The following is a 24,764-nucleotide window of genomic DNA, read 5'->3' as shown; positions in this document are numbered from 1 at the left end:
TGCACACACACACACACACACATATTTATGCATACATGTACACGAGCAGATAGAAACACTCAAAGATTACGTACACAGACCGTGTGTGTGTGTGTGTGTGTGTGTGTGTGTGTGTGTGCGTCAGGGGACGGGCTACATATTCATCAAATGAGGCAGATTCTTATTGATTCTTGTGTCTATTAGCAGCGTTAAAGACGAGACTAGAAACACTGGACTCAGCCTTTCAATTTGAAATCACACACACGCAGACACACACAATCAATCCTCATAGAAATAACAGACAAAATATTTGATTATATATGTTTTATTTTATTCATGTTTCTGTTTTTCTTTTATCCTAACTCTTAAAGCATATCGCCGTAGCACCTGATTCTTTCAGCTTTTAGTTTCTTTGACCTCCTGTACAGAACTCTGTTTTAAGAGTTTTATACAGATAAAGTTTATTATATTATCCCAATCACTGGGATAATGGCGGCTGGGTCAATAGAAGGCGCTTGGGCAGCACACCCACATGAAGAAGAATCACATAGACGTCCATTTAATAATAAAATTACTTTGAAATATATGTATTTTTTTAAATGAGCAAGGTAAATACTCTAGTTAGGGAATAAAAATGTAGGTTAAAATAGTTCTACGTTGTGTAAAGTTAGTGATAGGTGATGTATTTCTGGCCCGGGGCCCATTAGAGGAGGATCTATCCACAATCCTGCATGACACTTAAATACACGACTCTCGTTATATGTCGTACACAGTTTTCAATACAAGAGATAGGGGCTTGTTGCGCTTAAACAGCCTTTATCTGCATGCAGCTGATTTACACGTCACCCAGCAGGTGGCAGCAGAGAGTGAGTAGCACGTTGTGGTACATCCGGGTAAAACGTATCTGTATCTCAGCAGCAGGATAGCTACTAGGGGTGTGCCCGAATACAGATACATTATTCGGCAAAGCACAAATAGTGGGTTTTATACGAATATTTGTTTCATGCAAATATTTTAAATATTATTTGTTGGGGCTGTTCCCCAAAGATAAAGCTCAGCTACTGACACAAGCAAAGTGCTCCCAACAGACTCTCCATAACCTGTTGTTCCCCTTCTCCTTTCCACAAAGTTAGGTTGTAAAAAATAGGCAATAAATGAAAAGTGCAAAGCAACAATTGCCTTTGAAGTTCCTCCCTACACGTTACACGCTGTGCTGTCTCTGTGTTATGGGTGTATAAATAGGAAGAGGTCGTCTATGATCTGGGAGACTCCAGTTCAAGACCCGATGTGGGGAACTCCTTCATAAGGTAGTTTATTCATGAACACTTTAATTTTCTAAAATTAAGAGTGTCATAAAAACAAAAACAGGATTTTTAAGCCTCTTTCCACTTTTATTCGAATACAAATACAGATACAAATACTGGGATCTCTGCACATCCCTAATAGGTGAGATAGAAGCTAAATGTGTGTTGTTGGTCTTTTACAGTGTTTTTTCATTGCAGAAAAGTGGGCAACATGCCTTAAAGTAGGCCCTATATAATATAATGATCTAGTTTTATAGTGTCATTATGATCATTTGCATTGTCCCTATCAAATAAACGCATATGTTGATAAAATAATTACACCTCCCTCCCGCTCCCCAAAGAGACACTTCACCAGCCACTTCTGTCACCGATGCAATAACAAGTTATTCCTCAAGTACATTTTTATTATCTGAGGATGCGACAACAAGAGATTCCCGGCAGGCAGGAAACAGCACCCAGATGACCACAAAGGTTGTAAACAAACCTCCACTATAAGCCAGGGAATAGTGAGGGATTAATGTATTTTCCTGAATGTAGAATCTCACATCCTCAGAATGTGTTTGAAGTTTTTTAAATCTGTATTCAGGTAATCAGAATATCACACAGGGGGATTGTTCTCTCTCTCTATCTATAAATTCTCAGAGGCTTCTTTATTCAGTACTCTGGAGTCTCTGGAGTCTCTGGAGTGCGGTATGCAGAGGTTAAAGGGATGATGCTGTTAACTTGAGTTTGTCTTGTGATTGGTTGTAGTCAGGCCCGGTTAGCTACTGGTGAGAACACCATCAAGGACGCCTTCGTGTTTCTAATCTTGCTTCTGTGTGAAAAGTGCAAATGAGATTGAAAGTTTCTGCCAGGTTTTGGCTTTCATGACACCAGTCCGATGGCGTTCCAGCGGAAGTTATCATGTTATCATGTATTCTGTGCATCTCTGACTCTTTAGAGTTATGTATGCCTACTCTCTAACCATACTGGACTCCTACTATACTGGACTCTAACCATACTGGACTCTAACCACACTGGACTCTAACCATACTGGACTCTAACCATACTGGACTCCAACCATACTGGACTCTAACCACACTGGACTCTAACCACACTGGACTCTAACCATACTGGACTCTAACCACACTGGATTCTAACCACACTGGACTCTAATCATACTGGACTCTAACCATACTGGACTCCAACCATACTGGACTCTAACCATACTGGACTCTAACCATACTGGACTCTAACCATACTGGACTCTAATCACACTGGATTCTAACCACACTGGACTCTAATCATACTGGACTCTAACCACACTGGACTCTAACCATACTGGACTCCAACCATACTGGACTCTAACCACACTGGACTCTAACCATACTGGACTCCAACCATACTGGACTCCAACCATACTGGACTCTAACCACACTGGACTCTAACCACACTGGACTCTAACCACACTGGACTCTAACCATACTGGACTCTAACCACACTGGACTCTAACCACACTGGACTCTAACCATATTGGACTCTAACCATACTACTCTCTAACCATACTGGACTCCAACCATACTGGACTCTAACCATACTGGACTCTAACCACACTGGACTCTAACCATACTGGACTCTAACCATATTGGACTCTAACCATACTACTCTCTAACCATACTGGACTCCAACCATACTGGACTCTAACCATACTGGACTCTAACCACACTGGACTCTAACCACACTGGACTCTAACCATACTGGACTCTAACTACACTGGACTCTAACCATACTGGACTCTAACCACACTGGACTCTAACCATACTGGACTCTAACCACACCGGACTCTAACCATACTGGACTCTAACCACACTGGACTCTAACCACACTGGACTCTAACCATACTGGACTCTAACCATACTGGAAATCCCAAGCACGGCAAAGAATATGAGAGAGAATGGAGGATATCAGGTTAGAAAGTTAAAACTGTGGTTCTTTACATCCTGATTTAGTGTGCAGCATTATAATCAGCTGTTTTATAAGATGTTTTATGTGTTTTATATAATGTCTATGAGCACTCTGGGACACGTAGTAGAATCAGCACCATGGAGAGCGCTTGTGACACCAAATAGTTGGTTTTGATAACTTAACTTGACTTTTTTTTTTTTTTTTTGTACATTGTTTGTGAGCGAGGGACCAGTCATATTTAAGACGTGTTGAATGTCGAGTAACTGTATTTTGTTGTTGTAAATTTTCAGAAAACCAGACCCAGATCGTACACAAGAGAAACGAGTATCAAAAGGATCTACTGTGTTTCTGTGTCATTTATAGCGTTTTACACTGTAGCGTAATCGTTTTAAGGAATGTAAGCTGATCTGTGTGTGAACATGTGTGTGTGTATGTGTGTGTGTGTGTGTCAGATGTATAACAGTAGCTCACAGATATATGTACATTCTCATTTTTGTTTTGATCCTCTTTACAGTTCAGTAGACAGACGGCCATGGTGAACGACACACACACACACACACACACACACACACACACACACACACACACACACACACACACTAACAGATGGAGCCATGAGTCTAGTTTGAAGAGAAATAATTTCTGACAGAAATCCTTGAAGATCCTTCAGACTGGGAAGCAGCCCAACTCATCACCGTGTGTGTGTGTGTGTGTGTGTGTGTGTGTGTGTTTTAAACAGACACTGCGTTCCAGTTCTGTGTCCTCAAGGCGTCCAGGAGAAATTGCTTCAGTGTGTGTGTGTGTGTGTGTGTGTGTGTGTGTGTGTGTTTCATTATGGCTTTAGTCAGCTGTTAGGTATGAAAAAGCCAATTATAACCATAAGATTGCATTTGCTTGCTTGCTGCAAACTTCAGAAAACAGACGAACTGAATGAATAACTGACTGACTGAGGTCTCGTCCATGTAATGCCAATAAATGTATCTTTACTATTTCAAACTTTTTTTTCTTAAAGTTTTCTGACTACAATTAAATGCCAAATATATAAAAGTTCTTACTTTTTCTCTTGCAGTTGGTAAACTACAAAATATTACACGAGCAGAACACAATCCTGCTGTTGACGCTAATATACGTACAATGACAACTGTGTAAAATAATTAGTTCATTATAATACAACCACATCTGAGGAGCTTAAAGGCGACATATCCAGCTCTATATTTATATTATGGAGCTCTACTGGAATATCTTTATATGATTTCCAGTTAAAAACTCCCCTCGGTTCAGCCTCTGTCTGAAACAGGCCGTTTTAGCTCCTGTCTCACAAATGATTTTATATAAAAATATAAATAAATCTAAATACTATAGGCTTATGAGTATGACATCACTGAGAAAATGTAAAAAAAAAAAAAAAAGAAAAAGAGAGCGAGAGAGAATGAAAAATGGGGCTGATTCCTTCTTTCTGATTGGCTATCAGGGCATACATGTGATTAATTCACTATAATAAGAAGAGAATCACTTGATAAATGTGTCTTTTTCACTTTGGGGGTGAAGAACTTTGCTACTAGTAAGTTAAAGCATTTTTAATGTTAATAAATCTGGATCCAGATTAAGACACTGAAACAAATTAGCAAAGAAAAGAACAACTAAATGAACAACTCGACTTGATTTACTGACTCGCCAGCCAGCTAACCAGGCAGCAAACAGCCTGTAAAATGCAAACGCCAGACAGAAAACACACGAGTAATGAATGGAAGTGGAGAGACATTTAGACAAAGTGAGAAAAATTTTCTCTGAGAGCCTCCAGTTAGTTTCATTTCTGTAATAGCAGCACACACACACAAACAAAATATACCCTCAGTCACACACACACACCTTAAAACACACACACACACACACACACACACGCAGAGACGCAGACAGCGCTGTTGATTGTGTATTGCCGGTTTGTTTATTAGCTCTCTGATTGAGTGGCTCTGCCTTCCACAGATTGGATGACCTTTCCAGATCCTTCCGCCGAGCCCGCTAAGTAGATCGGACGGCGAACGCGACGCGACGACACTTTATTCAGATTGTTACTGAATGAGGAAAAAGCAGGCGGTCATGTGTGTATATGCGTGTGTGTGTGTGTGTGTGTGTGTGTGTGTGTATCCCCTTGTTTGTACACACACTCACTCTGCCTTCATTGGTTCAATTGAAGCCTCATCTCCATATAGTTTGTATGCAATTACATCTGAGCGGCGCGCTGAGTGCCTCTATATGATTGTGTCTGGATACTGAGTGCGACTAGCTGTGTGTGTGTGTGTGTGTGTGTGTGTGTGTGTGTGTGTGTGTGTGTGCGTGTGTGTGTGAAGGATAATTTGTGAGAAAGAGCAGCGATTCATGCTCCATGTGTATGTATGTTTATTTTTGTATGTGTGTGGAGCAATTCATGGTAGATTTGTGTGTGTGTGTGTGTTGCTTTATGTGAGAATCTGTGCAGCCTTGATGTGTGTGTGTGTGTGTGTGTGTGTGTGTGTGTGTGTGTGTGTGCGAGAGGTAATTTGTACCAGAGAAAAGCGATTCATGCTAAATGTATGTGTGGTTTTATGGGTAATTTGTGTTGTAGTGAGATGTGTGTGTGTGTGAGAGACGTCAGAGAGATATTTTCACCGGGTGAGTGTGTGTTTATACATTTATATGCATATACATGTACATACCAATGCATGTGTAAGTGTGTGTGTGTGTGTGTGTGTGTGTGTGTGTGTGTCGGCTCAGATAAGAGTGTGCAGGATAAGCGTGAAGTGTGTTTCTAGTGGCTTGTTGGCAGCTCAACGGGGCTTTAAAGGGCACGTCCGTCAAAAACATGGCACGGCCGAATCTCATTCATCTGCAATAAACAGCTAATCACACTCAGAGGAAGATGATCCCACTCAGACACACAGTGACATCACACACACACACACTTCCCTTATCATGAACAGTAATTCAACATTTCCTCCAGCTTGCATCCTTTGAAACGGTTCCTGTATTTGCAAATAAGGAGAAATAAAGAAATAAGACTGAAAGGCTGCACTAATAAAAAAGCAACAAACAACCTGATGACTCAGCTGGTTTTTAAGTCTTAACAAGTGGAGGTGAAAGTGTGAAGTTGAGGATGGGAAACGGTACTTAAAGCGAACCTAAAGACTACCTGTTTGTTACATAATGACGTATCCTGTTATGCCAGCAGGTGCTTCCAGGTGAAAGCATGAATGTGCTTCCTTTCTCTGCAGAAGAACATTTTTATTGGTTGTTTGCTTAAAACAGCTTAAAACAATGTTGAACCTTAAAAGGGACTCGTGTTACACTCAGGAAGTGTGATGTCTTTACAGCAGGACAGAGTCTTAGAGTGAAGGTTGTTAGATAAACATAGAAAACGTCTGACTATGTGTTACGTCGTCTGCCGTCAGTCAGTGTTGATTTTGAAGCAATACAAAGTAACGCCACTGCAATGGAAGCAACAAAATAGTAATATAGTAATATTCTTACAAATCTTATTGTGCAGAATCGAAACTTCTGGCTTTATACGTTTCAGCTTTATCCTCTTTGGATCTTGAACATCTGCAGTGAATATTAGAGAAATCTGATGGTTAGTTGTCGAAATATGCACGGACGTCGTCGTCGTCGTCGTCTTCCAGACCGATGAACGACTTCAGAAAGATGTTTTATAAGATGCAAAGACTTGACTGATGTCCGTATGTCTGTATTTGTGTGTGTCGTCCAGGCTGAGCTGATCTCCGGTCAGTGTGAAGTCCAGCGAGCCGCTCTGGAGCAGATGGCGATCAAACTGAGCAGCCTGCACTACCCCTCGCCCACCAACAGGAGGCACTACAGCCAGCTGGCCATGAGCAACAGGTAAACACACAACAGGACACTTTGATATGTGTAAACTTCACTTAAATTTGTTGACTTATTGATCCCCATGTGTCCTGGTGGCCAACTGTGGTATTGCAAGAAACAAATCAAACAATGACTTGACCTTATTTCCCACATAAACCAACAATATTAAAGAGACGTCTGTTAACAACGTCAACTATAACCCTTTACACAGCTTCACTATGCAGCTTGTTTTCACCTTCAGTCTGAGTTTAACACGTGTACCTTGAAGCATCATTTGTGACATCACAACTACTTTGGAGCCAATCGTGATCCAGTATGAAACTTACACAGATGTGATGTGGAAACTTGAAAAGCCTCCAGCGCTCAAACACTGAGAATGGACTTTACTTTAGTGAAGTAGGAGACATCTTGAGTCCAGAATTTAAACTTTTGAAATGAAAAATATTTCTACATTCATAGATTTTGGATTTTTAAATGAGGGGGAAGGACTCAGTGTCATTTTAAGAATTTCTAACCAGGACGTTGAACTTTTTTCTTCATGGAAACATCATTTCAGACATGAATTGTCATTTAAAGTAGAGTATTTTTATATTAAAACATGTCTGGAGAGGATCTCTAAGGTTTCATATTTGTTAAAAAACTTCCCAAACCAGAGATTTTTATGTATGTGATGTAGGTTTGAAGCCCAGAGTTGCATCTTATGTTTGGCGCCCTCTTTTCCTTCCATACAAGCAGTGCTACCTCAGACCCAAGCTAACACTAGCTTACTGTGAACACCGAGTGCTGTAGCTAACGTTAGCTATTTTAGCTAAACTGAGCTAACAGGGCGGGTATCATAATCAAGTAATGTTAAACTTAGTGAAATATTACAACAACAGTGCCGAGGAGAGCAGCAGGTGAGCCAGCTGTCAATCACAGCTGTCAATCAACGCCCACACAGCAGACATCAAAGCTACTATAAGTCTTCAAATCTTATTAACAGATCAATAATTTCAAAAATGACCACCAGCACACTCATTAGAGGGTCTGAATTTAGAGATTGAGACCAGAATGACTCGTTGAAAACAATGATTGACTCAGTATTTTTAGAGAGAAGTTGAGGCTTTTTCAATGAGAGCGTCTAGCGGCCGTTGTCGTAGCTGCCACTCGAGAACAACCGATAGATAATCAATAAATAATAGACTAGAAGAATAGAATAGAATAGAATACAGTGTAACGCAATAAAAGAGAGAAAAAAAAACTTCCTGGATCACTGCTCTCAGTTCTGATGAGAAAGAAACACACTGACGGACAAAAAAACAAGATCAACACTCAGTACAACATGTGACACACACAACAGAAGAAATGTAATCACACACACACACACACACACACACACACACACACACACACACACACACAGAGTGTGAGTGTTAACAGCAGTAATCTGGTGTGGCCAGGCTCGGCTCGGCGAGCAGCGTCTTTGGTCACGCTGCCTGTCGGCGTTTCATCCTCGACTTTGAGGAGCCTCCCTCCGTGGTTATCACTCACACGCAGGACACACACACACACACACACACACACACACACACACACACACACATTCACACATTCACACAATAACAACATACACAAAGTTGTGTGTATGCAAATGGAAAGAAAGCTTAACTGTGGGTGTGTTAGTATGTTGTGTTCTGCAGACTTTGTCAGTGTGTCGTCACGGTAACTTACATGAAGGATGCGGTGTGTGTCCTCGATGCAAACACACACACACACACACACACACACACACACACACACACACACTTAAATTCAGCGTGAACTGCAGCGCTCAGCTTTGGTAAGACTGCGCTGTCTTCTATGTGCTCACAGAAACATACACAGATGTAAATGAAGCTCGTTTTGTTTGTGTTTGTGTTTTTCAGTCATTTATATCGGATGTGTTGGACACTAATTGGTTATTCATATGTGTGTGTGTGTGTGTGTGTGTGTGTGTGTGTGTGTCCGGTGCAGCGGTGTGTGGGATGAGTTTCGTATTAATTGGATGTTACGTGTTTTTTTTTTTTTCTTTAGCCGCTGTGAGTTCAGCTCAGTTGAGATTTGAGGTTTTGCTTCAGTTATAAAGAAAACGAAGGTCGGACTGAATTATTTACTGATCTCACAAAATATCTCAATTCCAAATGAATGTCGATAGAAAGTCAGACGGGTTTTTTTTTTTAGTTGATATTTTTCTGTTTAAAATATCTCAAAGAGTTCAGTTCTGACCAACTCTTCAATCTTTCATTATTCTTCTAAGTTCAGTAATTAAGTAAACAGATTAGTTTTGTTTTTCACTCAGTTTAAATCTTTCAAGAGAACAAAGAATAATCAGTTATACAATTATTATATTATATTATTATTATTATTATTATTATTATTATTATTATTATTATTATTATTATTATTATTATTATTATTATATTATTATTCCTTTAATACTTTTAAATCATTATCAAGAAAAACATGTTTAAGAAAAAGACCAGTGGATGAATAAATGAACGAGTGAGTGGAATTCAAAAAATTAAGGAATAAGGAAACAATGAATGAGTGAATGTTCAGATGAAAATTGAGTGAGTGAATGACTGAGTGAATGAATGAATGAATGAAGGGATGAACAGATGGATGCTGTGCTGCTGCTCAGTGACAGGTTGGGTTTTAGCGTCTCTGTAGGGTGAATCCATTAGACTGAATGAATGAATAGGTTAGTGGATGAATGAATGGATGAATGAATGGATGAATGAATGAATGAATAGGTTAGTGGATGAATGAATGCATGAATGAACAGATGAACAGATGAATGGATGAAGGGATGCTGTGTTGCTGAGTGACAGGTTGGGTTTTAACGTGTCTGTAGGGTGAGTCCATTAGACTGAATGAATGGATGAATGGATGAAGGGATGAATGAATGAAGGGATGAATGAATGGATGAATGGCTGAACGGATGAAGGGATGCTGTGTTGCTCAGTGACAGGTTGGGTTTGAACGTGTCTGTAGGGTGAATCCATTAGACTGAATGAATGAATGAATGAATGAATGGATGAACAGATGAACAGATGAATGGATGAAGGGATGCTGTGTTGCTGAGTGACAGGTTGGGTTTTAACGTGTCTGTAGGGTGAGTCCATTAGACTGAATGAATGGATGAATGGATGAAGGGATGAATGAATGAAGGGATGAATGAATGGATGAATGGCTGAACGGATGAAGGGATGCTGTGTTGCTCAGTGACAGGTTGGGTTTGAACGTGTCTGTAGGGTGAATCCATTAGACTGAATGAATGAATGAATGAATGAATGGATGAACAGATGAAGGGATGCTGTGTTGCTCAGTGACAGGTTGGGTTGTAACGTCTCTGTAGGGTGAATTCATTAGATGAGCTGCGTGTCAGTGAATCACCTCATAAATCCACCAGAGTCTGTGACTGAAAGGTGACGGCTGCCGATATGACTCATTCAACCTTTCACTCTATCACTTCATCCTCCCTCCTTCGCTCTCACCTCCTCTTCCTCTTTCATCCTCTTCCTCTTCCTGGGCTTCTCTCTTCCTTGTTTCCCCTCATCTGTCCTCCCTTCTTTTCTCCTTCCTTCAGTTTGCTTCCTCCCCCTATCCATCTTCTCTCCTTCTCTTTTTCCTTTCGTCCATCCTTCCATCCTTTTTCTCCCAGCTTTCCATTTACATTCCTTCCTCCTTCCCTCCTCTCTCTCCTCTCCCTCCTCTCCCTCCCTCTCTCTCTCTCTCCTGCTGTATGGAGGATGATGAATTAGAGACAGTAGTTACAGCTGCTATCGCTGTTGCAGTAGCAGCAGAGAGAGACAGAGAGAGAGAGAACTGGTGAGTGATGAAATGAGAGAGAGAGAGAAGTAGAAAGAGGAGGATGATGTTTGTTTAATCCTGACTGAGCAGCTCAGCAACAAGACTCTGAAACCTGTTGGTGTCTTCTTCTTCTTCTTCTTCTTCTTCTTCTTAATCTGCTTCATCTTTGTCTTCTTCTTCTTCTTCATCTTTGTGATGTTCTTCCTCCTCTTCTTCTTGTTGTTTTTATTTGTCTTCTTGGTTTTCGTCGTCGTCTTCGTCTTTGTGTTGTTTTTCTTTCTCTTCTTTTTCTTTCTTTCTTTTTAATGATATTGATAATAATAATAATAATAATAATAATAATAATAATAATAATAATACTAAAAGCACTTTTCAAAAACAAAGATATAAAATGCCAAAACAAGTAAATACAACAAAATAATAAATAACAACAATCTTTTGAAAATGTAAACAAACAATCACTGCCCATTCCCTGTATGCTGTATTATATTTATTATTCTATTTACTATTATTTATTATTATATTTATTATTCTATTTACTATTATATTTACTATTATATTTATTATTATATTTACTATTATATTTACTATATTTATTATTATATTTACTATATTTATTATTATATTTACTATTGTATTTACTATTATATTTACTATTATTTATTATTATATTTTTTATTATATTTACTATTATATTTATTATTATATTTTTATTATATTTACAATTATATTTAGCCTTCATCCCTTCATGTCAGAGTGTAAAGTGTGATCCACGACGTCACTCCCTCATAAACATCCTCAGTGGGACAGAAGAAGTTGTTTCCATGACTTGTATCTTATAGATGTGATTTTTTACTGTAGTGTGACTCTACAGTTCCATCTTCATGTTATTTCATTATAGAGTTTCCGACATTCAGGTCAACTTCCAGGTCTCATGTACGACCGGGAAACTTGATATAATAATATGAAAGTGCCTGAAAACCAAACAAACATGGACGCCTCACGTCAGCCAGAGTCCGTCGTTCAACGCAATAAAACACAAATTTAATCAATATAATGTAATTTCAGTAAGACAAAGTGTTTTAAACCCTTGCAAGTCGCTAACATGGGAATCTTTCCAATAATTCCCATCCAGCCGACGTGACGTTAATGAGACACAAGTGTCCGAAATCTCAATTTACTGCTCACTATTGAGTAAAGTATTTATACAGGAAGTAGTTCAGAGTTCTTCTGTTCCATCAGAGGTGCAACAGATTTAAACCTTCCAACTGTAGATGAGAGTAAAGTAGTAGTTTCATACTAGAATATAATACTAAACACTTTAACTACACTGTGAGCATTTACAATGTGTTTTTATTCATATATAACTCGTGGCAGTGATCAGTATGTTCATCAGTATGTTTATCCAATATGCCGATTTTGCCCACACAACATTTCATTGTATCCAGCGTTGACTGGAATTATGATGAGTTACAAATGAATAATAGATTCCTTTAATTTGAATTTCCTCAAGTGTCTAAATGTCAGAACGGCTCGTCGCAACACTACCTCGCGCTCCAGTCGGCGCCGCGTGACAGAAAGTGAACCTGACACTTCAAACGCTCTGTAACCGTCCCGGTGTCGAACGCAGCCCCGCAGTGCCGCCGCCGCCGCCACCGCGCTCCTTCCTCTCCGATTTGTCTGTTTTCTCGTCTTCCAGTCCCCCCCCCCCCCAGAGAGATCCTGTTTTACAAAGCGTTTAGTTAACATTAGTGTGAGAACAAGACAGAAACAGGAGAGAGGAGGAGGAGGTGGGAGGAAGGGGGGGGTGGCGGGAAAACGACAAACGACAAGAGAAAACAATCTGTGTGAGTGTTGTATCTGCTTCATCTGTCTGAGTCAGTAAAGGGCCGCTCCGCTCGGCGCATAATGAGAAACGCCGCCCCCCCCGGGGAGGGAAAGGAAGCAGCGTTCGCTTCCTTTGCTTTCTTCTTCTCTGTTTAGTGTTTTATTGTATTTGAGAATCACAGTCGCAGCGGAGGACGAGGTAGGAGCGGTGGGAAGAGATGGGATGAAAAGGCAGGAAGAGGAAGAAGAAGAAGAAGAAGAAGAAGGCCCTCTCGACATCTGGCTGATGAGAACGTGATGGACAAGACGAAGAGGAGGAGGAGCGAGCGGTAGCTTAAAAGAGGAAGAACTGTCTCCAGTTTTTGTGTTTCATTTTAAAGCCTTCGTCAGCGCTGATTAGCAAGAGAAGAACATGGAGTGATAGAAGAGACGTTTTTGGAAAACAAGAGATGTTTTGAAAATGAGGAAATATATTTAAAAGTTTATCTTGAAGCTAATATGAAGCTTCAGCGTCCAAATGAGTCAAATCAAGTAGATATCTTTCAACGTTACAGTCTTTTTAGTGCCAAAGTTCCTCTTTTTGTTACTATACTTCCACCTGCAGCTCAACAGGGAAACACAAAGACTGTAAATGTGTCAGATATCCACTTGATATGACGAACTCAGACTGATGAAGCTGAATAGAAGCTTCACACAGACTTTTAAATGCATTGAAAGCACATTTGAAGGATATTTTTAATATCCAGTATGAACAGGAAAACCTCTTTCACTGTTCATACAGACGCCTGACTGCTGGTTTAAGACACATTTGAAGACTTAGCATCGTTAGCTTAGCTTAGAATCGGGTTTGGGGGGGGGGGGGGGGGGGCCCTTACAGGTATAGAAGTACAAACATGTACATGTTGAGTTTATTTAATGTATGTTGTTTCCTCAAAGTGAATCACAGTTGAGTTTGCATTTTTCTGGCAGCGAGATTAACTGGAATGAAAGAGGGAGAGACGGAAGCGCTTATATTTTCTTTTGTCTGTTCTTGTTTCTGTAATTTCATTCATAGTTTATTCTCCTCTTTGATGGCTTGTCAGATTGCTGCGTGTCGTTTAGTGTTTGTTGCGTTGTGTGTAACTGTGTGTGTGTGTGTGTGTGTGTGTGTGTGTACATGTGATCATCAGCAGCTCTGTGTTTGTGTTTGTGTGTGTGTGTGTATTTGAGACGTTGTATTCATGTGTGTTTGTGCTTTAAGCGAGTGTGTCTTTGTGCTCGTGCTCGTTCCACTAGCGTGTGTTAGATACTGTGTGTGTGTGTGTGTGTGTGTGTGTCGTCGTCGTGGAAATGCCGTGGGCCTGACAGAGCTGTCAAACTGTCGGCGTTGGCGACCGGAGAATTCCAAACAATTTCACCGCTAATGTTGAGAAACATGTTGGCGATCCCCGCCGAGACCGGAAAAACCACCGAATATATAAATAATAAACACACATACATAAACACACACACACACACACACACACCTTAACAAAACGGCTGACATTAATGTGTGTGTTTGAGCAATCGGCCCCTGTTCCAGCAGCATAAATATTTGATGTGATCCTGTGTCGAGGAAGAGGAGGAGGTGAGAGGACAGGAGAGGAGGAGGAGGAGGAGGAGGAGGAGGAGGAGGAGGAGGAGGGGGAATGAGGTGGAGAGGGGAGTCTGAGGGAGGAAGAGTAAAAATCCAGACAAGATGAGAGGATGTCAGAGGAAAAAAAAGGGAAGTGAGGGAGACAGGAGAAAGGTGGAGGTGTAAGGTGGAGAGGGGAAGGATGCGAGATGACGCAGGAGGAGGAGAAACATGTAGAAGAAGAATGAGGAGAGGAAACAGAAAAAGAGATGAGGTGGAAAGAAGGATGAAGTGAGGGAAGAGGAGGAGGAGGAAGGAGTTAGAGGAGGAAGTGGAGAGGGATGAGGAGGGAGTGAAGATGAAGGTAGGGAGGAGAGGATGGCTTTGGATCTGTAGTCTTTGTCCTTGTTAAACACAATGTTTGCACAAACTTAACGAAGACATTCTCAAGTTTCTTTCTACAACTACAAATCTTTTCTACACATTCACAAACTTGCCTTTATCCATGACATTTACACATGAGGGTGAGATATATATATATATATATATATATATATATATATATATATATATATATATATATATATATATATATATAGGGTGAGATATATATATATATATATATATATATATATATATATATATATATATATATATATATCTCACCCTCATGTGTAAATGTCATGGATAAAGGCAAGTTTGTGAATGTGTAGAAAAGATTTGTAGTTGTAGAAAGAAACTATATATATATATATATATATATATATATATATATATATATAAAAGCCGACAAATACCTTTTCTTACCTTACCAGGAGTTCAAATGACCTGAAACGCAGCAGAATCAGTGAAATGTAGCCGTTGAGAACTTTTATCTTCATGTGGAAACGTTTGACAGACCTGAGTAGTGAGTAGAGTCACTGTCAGCTGTGAAAGTAGCATCACAAGAAGATTTCACTTTTCTCTCTCTCTCGCTTCACTCTGCATTTTTAGCTTCATGCTTTATCAACATAACAAGACGCATATGTCTCTCCCGCCGCCGCAGGACACAAAACGACATTACAATAATACAAGACAATAACAGAAAGTACATCGTGTAGGAAACACAATATTAATAACAGCAAGGAGAAAAAAAAAAACAATTGAATTATAAAAATAATTTGACTCTCTCTCGCTGTCTGTCTTCAGTCTGCAGGAATTCGAGGCCGAGTACCAGGAGCTCTGGGACTGGCTTATGGACATGGACGCCATGGTGACGGACAGTCACCAGCTGATGATGTCAGAGGAGCAGAGACACCATCTCTTCAAGGTAGGACGAGTTCTCTCTCTCTCACTCTGAAGCTCTTTCTGACTCAGAAACCTCACACGACGCACAGAAAAGGATTCACATCCCAGAAACCCTTTTGCACGTGTAAAAAAAAAAAATTTCCATGACTCACTTGACTTCCAGTAAGTCTTCCTTTATGCCTCCAACGTGGCCTCTTACAGCCCAGTCGCCAGGAGAAAATGTTGGCGTTGTACGTTTCTGCAAACCACGGATGCAACCAATGAAACCGGGTGTTTTTAGTAAGATGTTGGGACATTTGCAGCCGTTTTTCTGGCGATAAAACTGGATATTTTAACCCAAACCATGTGCCTAAACCTAACCGGACCTTAATCATAGCGTTGTCACACCATAAAACATCATTACTCAACTGATAACGGCTATTTAATGTGCTTCAAATGTGTTTAATGTATCTGTGGTTTGCAGAAACATACATTGCCAACATTTTCTCCCCTCTACACTGAGCTAGAGGCTGAGACTTAAGAGCTCAGGTGTCGCCATGAATACGACCGGGATCCCGACCCTGAGAGTCATCTCACAGATTATTATTTTTCTGAACATGGTCAGAAGTATATTGGCCGTTAATTATAGATAATCATATGAACAAAAAATCTGATGAAGTCTAACAACCGCAGCGGATTCTTTTGAAGTCTGCAGAAAGCAGCAATTAAGCTTCATGAGTGTTCTTCATCTGAGCAGCCTGAACTTCACAGGAACGTCCACATTAAGATTTCAAGCCTGCGAGAGTGTCTGGAAAAAAAATAATCTGAATTCAGCTTAGACCTGAAAAAAAAAAAATTACTCCACATAAAAGATTCGCTGTTTGCTTCAGAGTTCGTCAAAACAAGGAAGCTTAAAGAAAAGCGTCGGCCCTCAAAGTTTAGCCAAATCGTTTAGCCTGATAGCCAGACTGAATTTCTGCATTTTGTTTGACTTTAATTCAAATAATTCAGTTTGACATTGTGTACATGTTAAGCCGATTTCTCTTTGAGAGGATGAATTATTATGATCAATCAGTAAAGAGTTGCATATCTGTCCCAGCTACGTGGTTTTCAGTCTGTAGCTGTAGCAGCTGCTAAATGAAGTTTTATCACGATATTGAATATATTTGCTGGCTTGAGAGTTATTTCTATAAGACTATAAACAGAGTTGATCTCACTTCTCTCATCGTTTTCATGGCTGTTTTTCTGTCGTTATTTTTCAGGGATGTAGCTCAGTGTCTATGTAGCGATGATGTTCACATTCTCAATCCCGCCTACAAAGCTGTGATTGGTCACATTTTTCTGAAAACCTTCCGATTTTTTAGCCACTTGTTTGCAACAGAAACAAGACAACACATTAACGTATCATCAACTTTTTAAGTTAATATGTTGAACTTGTTAGCAAACAGTTGCTTTATTTCCACATCCAGCAGTTACAGAGCAACATTATCATTCATTGATAACATCAATAATTACTTGTGGCGTTCCTCAGGGTTCTATTCTGGGTCCCTTTATTGTTTCAGTCTGGTTAAAGCTGCTTGACATTGTGTTTTTTGTCCACTTATTTTCAGAAGAATAGTCTGTAAACTCAACTTCTGTCATATTATCAGCTTATAAAGTAGTTGTGGCTAACATGTTAGCAAACAGTTGCTTTTATTTCCACATCCAGCAGTTACGGAGCAACATTATCATTCATGTGGAGTCGTGTTTCTGTCCACCTGATGAATATAAGTCCAATATTCACTCTCTTTTAGCTTCTGTTTTTACTCTCTACCAACTCCTGAGGGAAATATCTGACTCTTTAGCTGCTAAATGCTCCACTATGTTCACCAGCTAGTCTACAGCTAACTGTGTCTGTTTGCCGTTTGCTGTTGATAGTAGTGTTCAGCAGGTAGTGTTCAGCGGCTTTTTACAGCTTTTTCTCTCTGAAAACGACGCTATGAGACGCTGAGAGTGAATCAGAACAGTAAAGTTGCAGCCGGACAGATAAACAATGAGCTGAATGTGTCATTTAATACATTGTTATGATTAAAAAATATCAATTATAGCCATTTTAATGCAATAAAAACAAGTAAAGTCGACACTTTCTCTCGTTAACTGTGGAAGTTAAACTGGTTCCCATTATGGCGACATCAGTACAGTAGTGATGAGAAACGGTTATAAAGTTTTCGGTGATGTAACGCACAACAAATGTTCCTCCGTTCAGCGTCAAAAATCTCCCATCAGCCACCTCTGCCTTCATCATGGAGGAGCACAGCGGGCTGCGTGTGTGTTTATAAAAAAACGTCTAAATATGTGGAAACAGCGAGGAAGCATCCTTCATTCATCCATCAACCGGTCCGTCTCCTGCATCCCTCCCTCCACCATCCATCCCCAGCCAATCACACATACACACACACACACACACACACACACACACACACACACACACACACGGTCTTCATCCCTACCAAGGAGAATGAGATTACAAGGCATAGCCTCCCTCATAACCATATCATAGAGCAGTGTGTGTGTGTGTGTGTGTGTGTGTGTGTGTGTGTGTGTGTGTGTGTGAGAGAGAGAGACACAGAGAGTGGGATTTGTGTGTGTGTGTGTGTGTGTGTGTGTGTGTTTGTGTAATGACTTCACTGCAGCCAAATGAGTCAGACAGAAGAACAGCATGTGTTACGATTAGAGATCTGAGTCATCCTCTTCTGTCCTTCACACACACACACACACGCGCGCAAACACACACACACACACACACACACACACACACACACACACACACAGATGGGAGTGCAGACACCGATAGAGAAATCAAAGGCAGATTGAAAGAAAATATTTGTTGTAGCGGTACTGTAACAGTTCTTACACAAGAAATGACATTTTAAAAAAAGTATTTTATGATGTGAGATGATTCCACTTGTGTCCGCTGGTCTTTGCTCTTCGTGTAACCGCTGGTTTTCTAGCCTTGTGTTATAATGAAGAGGCTCAGACCAGGTTTGTCTTTGGAGGTGACCGTTTATTCCAGTAAATAAAAGAAATCCTCGGGTCAGTTGTGATGCTAACTCAGGCTCCTACACTGATTAAATAACACAGAAATGTGTTAGCATACTGCACAAGCTAATAAACAAACTTACACCCGTAATTCAAAAGGAAGTGCAACAACGTCGTTATCTCTCCCATGAACAACAAAAGAGGAGAGGTAAAGGCGGGGGGACATCATTTATATATGTTGACCCTGTTACATTTGTACCATTTGGATTTATTCTCTTAGCATTAGCATGGTTAGCGCCACGTCGCCGTTAGCTAAAAACAAACTGCCCGCTGAGCTTTAAAACATCAACTCTGAGCTTGAAATGTTGGTATTTTGGGGTGTTACAATAAAACAAGGTAGTATAGTTACACACACACACTGAAATAAACTCACAGACTCATAAAAACACACACACACAGACATCTGCTCGCTGCTCACACACACACACACACACACACACACACACACTCTCTGGTTTTCAGGCTGGAACTGCTGACATCTCATTCTCTTCTTACCCAGAAGGCATTGCTGCAAAGCAACACACATGTAAATTTGTGTTGTTTTCTACTTTTTCTTTCTTTCTTTCTCTCTCTGTCTTCCAAACTTTTCTTTTTTTTTTTTTTTTCTGTGTGTGTGTGTGTGTGAGCAGACATGATTTATTTAGCGGCCAATGAGACTCACCTGGTCTGCGAATTATTGATAAGTGTAAAGATGAACCTAATTTCTCTATAGGAGTCGCACTTAAATATTCATCTCCGTATGAATATTCATGGCGGCGATGATGCATGCATGAATTTTAGATGACTCTGGAATCGCTGGGCATTCTTCTTCTTCTTCTCTTTCTTTTCTTTCCTTTTTTTTTTTTTTTTTTTTTTTGACGTGTCAACTCTCCTGTTAAAATATTGATGTGGAGCTCGACAGCATCTCCTCGCCCGGTCCAAGGTCGCTTTCTTGTACTGTTTCTCTCCCTCTCCACCACAGACAGGCCTTTATACCATAAGCTGCACATACCTATACGCTTACATTTCACACTGGTTCTAGCTCGTTAGGTCTGTTTCAGATGCTTTATTTTTAAACTGTGGCTGATAATTACTCAAATATCACTCAAATCTTTTGTGATTTTTTAGATGTTAAACGTGGTCAAAGCTCCAAAATTTGAGGTGAACGTCTGTAAGAACGAGCCCAGGCTTCAGCTGCTCTGAACGCTTCAATTAGCTTTCCTGACGAGTAGGGCTGCAACTAACAATTAGTTTCATTATTGATTAATATGTTAATTATTGTCTCGATTAATCAGTTAGTTGTTTGGTCTATAAATGATATTCAGTTCATAGAAAATATTCACATGTGAGAAGCTTTAATCAACTTCTCACATGAAAGTTTTTCTTAAAAAATGATTCAAACCATTAATCAGTTATGAAATTAATAATTTTCTGTTGATTGACCAATCAGTCGTTGCAGCTCTACCAGTGAGGTGACGTTCAGATGTGATTCAGCTCCAACATGTACAGATGTATTTGAGAAGTTTCCAATCCTGCTACTATAGTTTGTTGACGTAGCCTCTGGAGCTGACCAATCAGAACAGAGTGGGCTCATCAGGAGGGCGGGGCCTTAAAGAGACAGGAACCTGTTAGAGACAGAGGCTGAACTGAGGGGCTGCATGAAGGAGAAGTAGAAGATAAATAAGGAGTTTTTAACTGGAAATCATGTAAAGATATTCCAGTAGAGCCCCAGAATATAAATGGACATCCCCTACACTGTAAAAAAACACTAAAACAAAGCACTAAAATGTACTGAAATGTTGCTATTTTATGTCCATATTTTAATTCCAGGTACATTTCATTTACTTACCATTTTGGAAATATATGGTTGTTTTCCCAGTGTTCCCCCCCAGTGTTTACCATGCCCGCCTCTGTGTGTGTGTGTGTGTGTGTGTGTGTGTGTGTGCAGAAAAGCTCTAAAACCCCCCCTCGTTTTTTTTTTTTTTTTTTTTTCTTCCTCCATGTGACCGTTAAAGAACCTCGCTGTTCTCTCCCCCTAGAATGCTGGGGGGACTCAACCCCGTAACCATGGCAACGCCATGGGCCCAACAAAAGTTGTTCTTTTCAGAGGTGTGTGTGTGTGTGTTTGTCTGTCTGTGTGTGGTGTGTAGAAACAGTGAGAAAAGAAGAGTGTGTGTGTGTGTGTGTGTGTGTGTGTGTGTGCGTCCTCCGGAAAAGGAAAGCTGGGCTGACAGTTGTTTCTGCAGGCAGGCTTGGCAGGCCGGAGCTCTACTGTTTATTGTGATGTTAGATGGAGGCACTTATCAACCTTGGAAAGGAGGGAGGAAGGAGAAGAGGAGTGTGTTTGTGTGTTTTGATACAGATATGTGTGTGTGTGTGTGTGTGTGTGTGTGTGTGTGTGTGTGTTATAAGCACGCGTTCACACCAGTGAATTTTGGGGGCCAAAGATTTTCAAACTTTTTTTTTTTTTTCTGTAAATCGTTCCAATTTGCCGTTAACGAGTAGAAAGTGTTTCATGATTTAAAAAGGTGAGAAGATTCACTTCCTGCCAAGTAAAAATAAAAGCTTGTATCTCCAAAGGCTCACTGAGAAAATGAATATAATACTCAACATTATTACTGATGCTTTTTTTACTTCAGTACACCTCATTATAATAAACACATTATTCACACACCTCCTATAACAGCCTACATGTCAGGTGTCACATTTCCACACTGTCAAAGAAATACAAAGTGCTTCCTGGTCATAGCTCAGAAATAAAACCTTATAATTAATAATAATAATCTCATAATTTTGATCATGTGACTCTGCGTGAGCGCTGTGGTTCAGGTCTGGTCGAGCTTAGAGAAACATGTGTTGTGGGTTAAAGTTACTACTTTCTTTAAGTGAGACCACCGTCGAGTTCACGTCAGCTGTAAATCACAATCCAGATATTCTTGTGGATTTAACATCTTCATCTTTCTCATAATGGAAATGAGTTTGTTTGCCCGCTGTCCATCCTTTCTTCTCTTTATATCCCTGCATGTGTGTGTGTGTGTGTGTGTGTTCACATTTGCTCTGTTCATTCTCACTTTCTTGTTGTTGATTGTTGGTGTATATCCAGATGGTGTGTGTGTGTGTTTGTTGAGGGTGTACAGGGAGATGAAACAAGCATCAGACCTGGTAGCTTCTGTCAACCAATCACACATCAAGGCCCCCTGTAGTTCAGCCAATAGATGATCAAGGTCCTGGCCCCGAGTCCCAACTGTAGGCGGAGCCAACACTCGTTTCCCAGAAGTGTAGCGCGTGCATGTGTGTGTGTGTGGCATTTCACTGACCGTGGTAATATTTTGATTGAGACACACACACACACACACACACAGAGAATAAAAATGCACAGAGAAACATAAAAGCATGGACATAATATGCAGCGTGCACACACACACACACACACACACACACACACACACACAGACACACAGACAAAGTGAAAACACAGTCACACACACACACACACACACACACACACACACAGACAAAGTGAAAACACAGTCACACACACACACACACACACACACACACACACAGACAAAGTGAAAGCACAATCACACACACACACACACACACATATTTGATGTCTCTTTATCGTATAGAAACACATTTGGTATCAATAAAAGTTTCAATTACAAATGAAAAACAGCCGGAGGTGAAACTGTGGGAGAGAATAAGAGAAAACAACAACATTAGAGATGCTTCGATCAATCGGTAACAAACGGTTCAGTCTTTGCTCTTTGAGTCCGTCGGTTCAAACAGTCACGTTTGTAAAAAGCTCAGACAAATAAATTAACGTCACTTTATAACCTCAGCAGATCCTTTGGATCACGTGACCTTCCCTCTCGCGCCGCCATGACGTCGACATTGTGGGTTTTTCATCTAGTTGCATCATCAGGTCAAAATCTCACCAATACTTGATCTGATTTACGAGCAAATACGTGTAAAACGAACAACATTCCCAGCATTAATTAGCAAATGCTAGCATACGTTAGCATGGTGAACGTAGTAAACATTCATGAGCATTTAGCTCAAACCACACAGCAAAGTGCAGCCATGACTTAATCCCCCCGTTCAGACAGGAAGTGGGATGATTTGAACTTTACCTGCTAGTTATTTATTTGAATCCTTCTAGAAAGAACAGCTGTGACCGTTTCCCAGTGAACTCGCTGCTCTTCCTTTTTAATTTCAATCCCGTCCGGAGTCAATCTGCTTCTAGCTACTACAAAAATGTTTTTGCTGATCAACATATTGGTTTATTCAGGAACCAGTATGGCAATAGAAACAAAGAAAGAAATTAAAACCATCAGGAGTGCAGGATCCTAATAAAAAGCTCATCAAATGTGCTGTTGTAGTGTCAGCTACAGGTAGGTGCTGCTGTTCTGTTTCAGACAGTGATTGTTTACATTAAGAGTCTGCTGAGTCAGCTGTTAGTACTTCCTGTTTGCAGTGTATCGTGGACGACTTTGATACGATTATGATGATTCACAGCCTGTTTTCTCTCTGATTTCTAAGTGGATTTATGGAGGTTTTTATCGGCGATGGACATCAGATGTAATGACATCATCAGGAAGTATAAAGTCACATCGAATGATATCAATATGTGTGTTCGGTTACAGCTCGTCTAGTGATTCGTATCTGTTACAGACCAGATCCTGTCATTTCCTGATGTTTAAACCTCGTCCGAGTTAAATTACTGAGGAGCTCTCCGCCTCCCTCCGTGATGTTAATCCCGTCCGAACCGCCAATAAACACACCTTCCTCCATCCAGTTGTTTGTTCTCCGAGCGGCGCCGACCGTACTTGACTTACATGAGAGAGAGGAGAAAAAGGAGGAGGAGGATGATGGTGACAGAAAGTGTAGCGGAGGGATATATATAACACAAAATCTAAAAATTTCATTCAAGATATCATTTGAAAACATTTCATTAAGTCATCACAGATGTCTTCCTCTTCCTCTCTCTCTCTCTCTCTCTCTCTCTGTCTCTCTCTCCCTGTGGCGAGTTCCAGTGGAGTCCAACTAATTACAGTGGCTATCAGGAGTATGTGTGTGTGTGTGTGTGTGTGTGTGTGTGTGTGTGTGTGTGTGTGTGTGTGTGTGTGCATCCCTGCCGCTAAATTCTCATTTCAAATAGCCCATGGTGCTCTGATGAAACGCTGGGCTGCACACACACACACACACACACACACACACACACACACCTGCTCATTAACTGGGTTCCAAAACCAATCAGTGAGGGTGTGACAGAGAAGCTCTGTCTGAGGCTCCACACACACACACACACACACACACACACACACACACACACACACACACACAGACGGTGTGTTTTCACTGGTTGTTTGGTTATCTCGGGTCCAAACCAGAAGGAGAGACACTGAACTTATTAACACACACACACACACACACCCAAACACACACACACACACACACACAAACACACACTCACAAACACACACACACACAGAAAACAATACAACTTTATCTATAAAAGCAGTTTAACCCTTCGAACCCGACTCTTCCTCTCAGAGTCATAACTCACAGACGTCATAAACAACATACATAACAATAATAATAATAATAATAATAATAATAATGGAGAAACAGAGCAAAGGCAGCCTGAGGCGTCATGACAGCTAACAAATAAAAAACTATGGTAATAACAGAAACTTATTGTAGGATAAACAGCAAAACACACATAATGAACTCGCCTCAGTTAATGAATCTAGTGTATAATAGTGAAGGAGTTGTTTCACAAGTGCAGAGCAACTTTTTCAGTAAAGATTCGCTGTTATGTTTGTTTTTCCCAACAACAACACAGACGTTACTCTGAATAACTTATGTTAAATCTAATGAAATGTTTTGGACCAGCAGGATAAATCTCCCTCCTTACCAGCACCGAGGCCGGTGTACCGGGCTGCTTTCAGCTGTGAACGCAAACAACTGTGTAAATGTGACATCGGTGTCCCTGTGAAAGTGAGACTTCCCCCCCAAAAAAAGAGGGAGAGAAATTCTTATTAAGCTTTATTTCTTCAGGAAATGTCATTGAGATGAAGATTAAGAACCAGTGTTTCTAA

The 24,764-nt window shown here is 40.4% G+C and overlaps 1 protein-coding gene across 2 annotated transcripts in view; it reads left to right on the top strand.

Annotated features, from left to right (window-relative positions):
• akap6 (A kinase (PRKA) anchor protein 6) overlaps window positions 1-24,764 on the top strand; it is a 243,609-nt gene that overhangs the window by 141,266 nt on the left and 77,579 nt on the right. For both annotated transcript variants that reach the window (XM_044373900.1, XM_044373901.1), the window contains 2 exons: window positions 6,967-7,097; window positions 15,523-15,643. In XM_044373900.1, the coding sequence (XP_044229835.1) occupies window positions 6,967-7,097; window positions 15,523-15,643 (252 nt within the window). The remainder of the gene's footprint in view (window positions 1-6,966; window positions 7,098-15,522; window positions 15,644-24,764) is intronic.

The sequence above is a fragment of the Thunnus albacares genome, chromosome 15 (genome assembly GCF_914725855.1).
Source record: "Thunnus albacares chromosome 15, fThuAlb1.1, whole genome shotgun sequence".
In the NCBI taxonomy this organism is placed as follows: domain Eukaryota; kingdom Metazoa; phylum Chordata; class Actinopteri; order Scombriformes; family Scombridae; genus Thunnus; species Thunnus albacares.
Note: the sequence above shows the minus strand (reverse complement) of the source record. Positions and strands in the feature narration are given on the sequence as shown.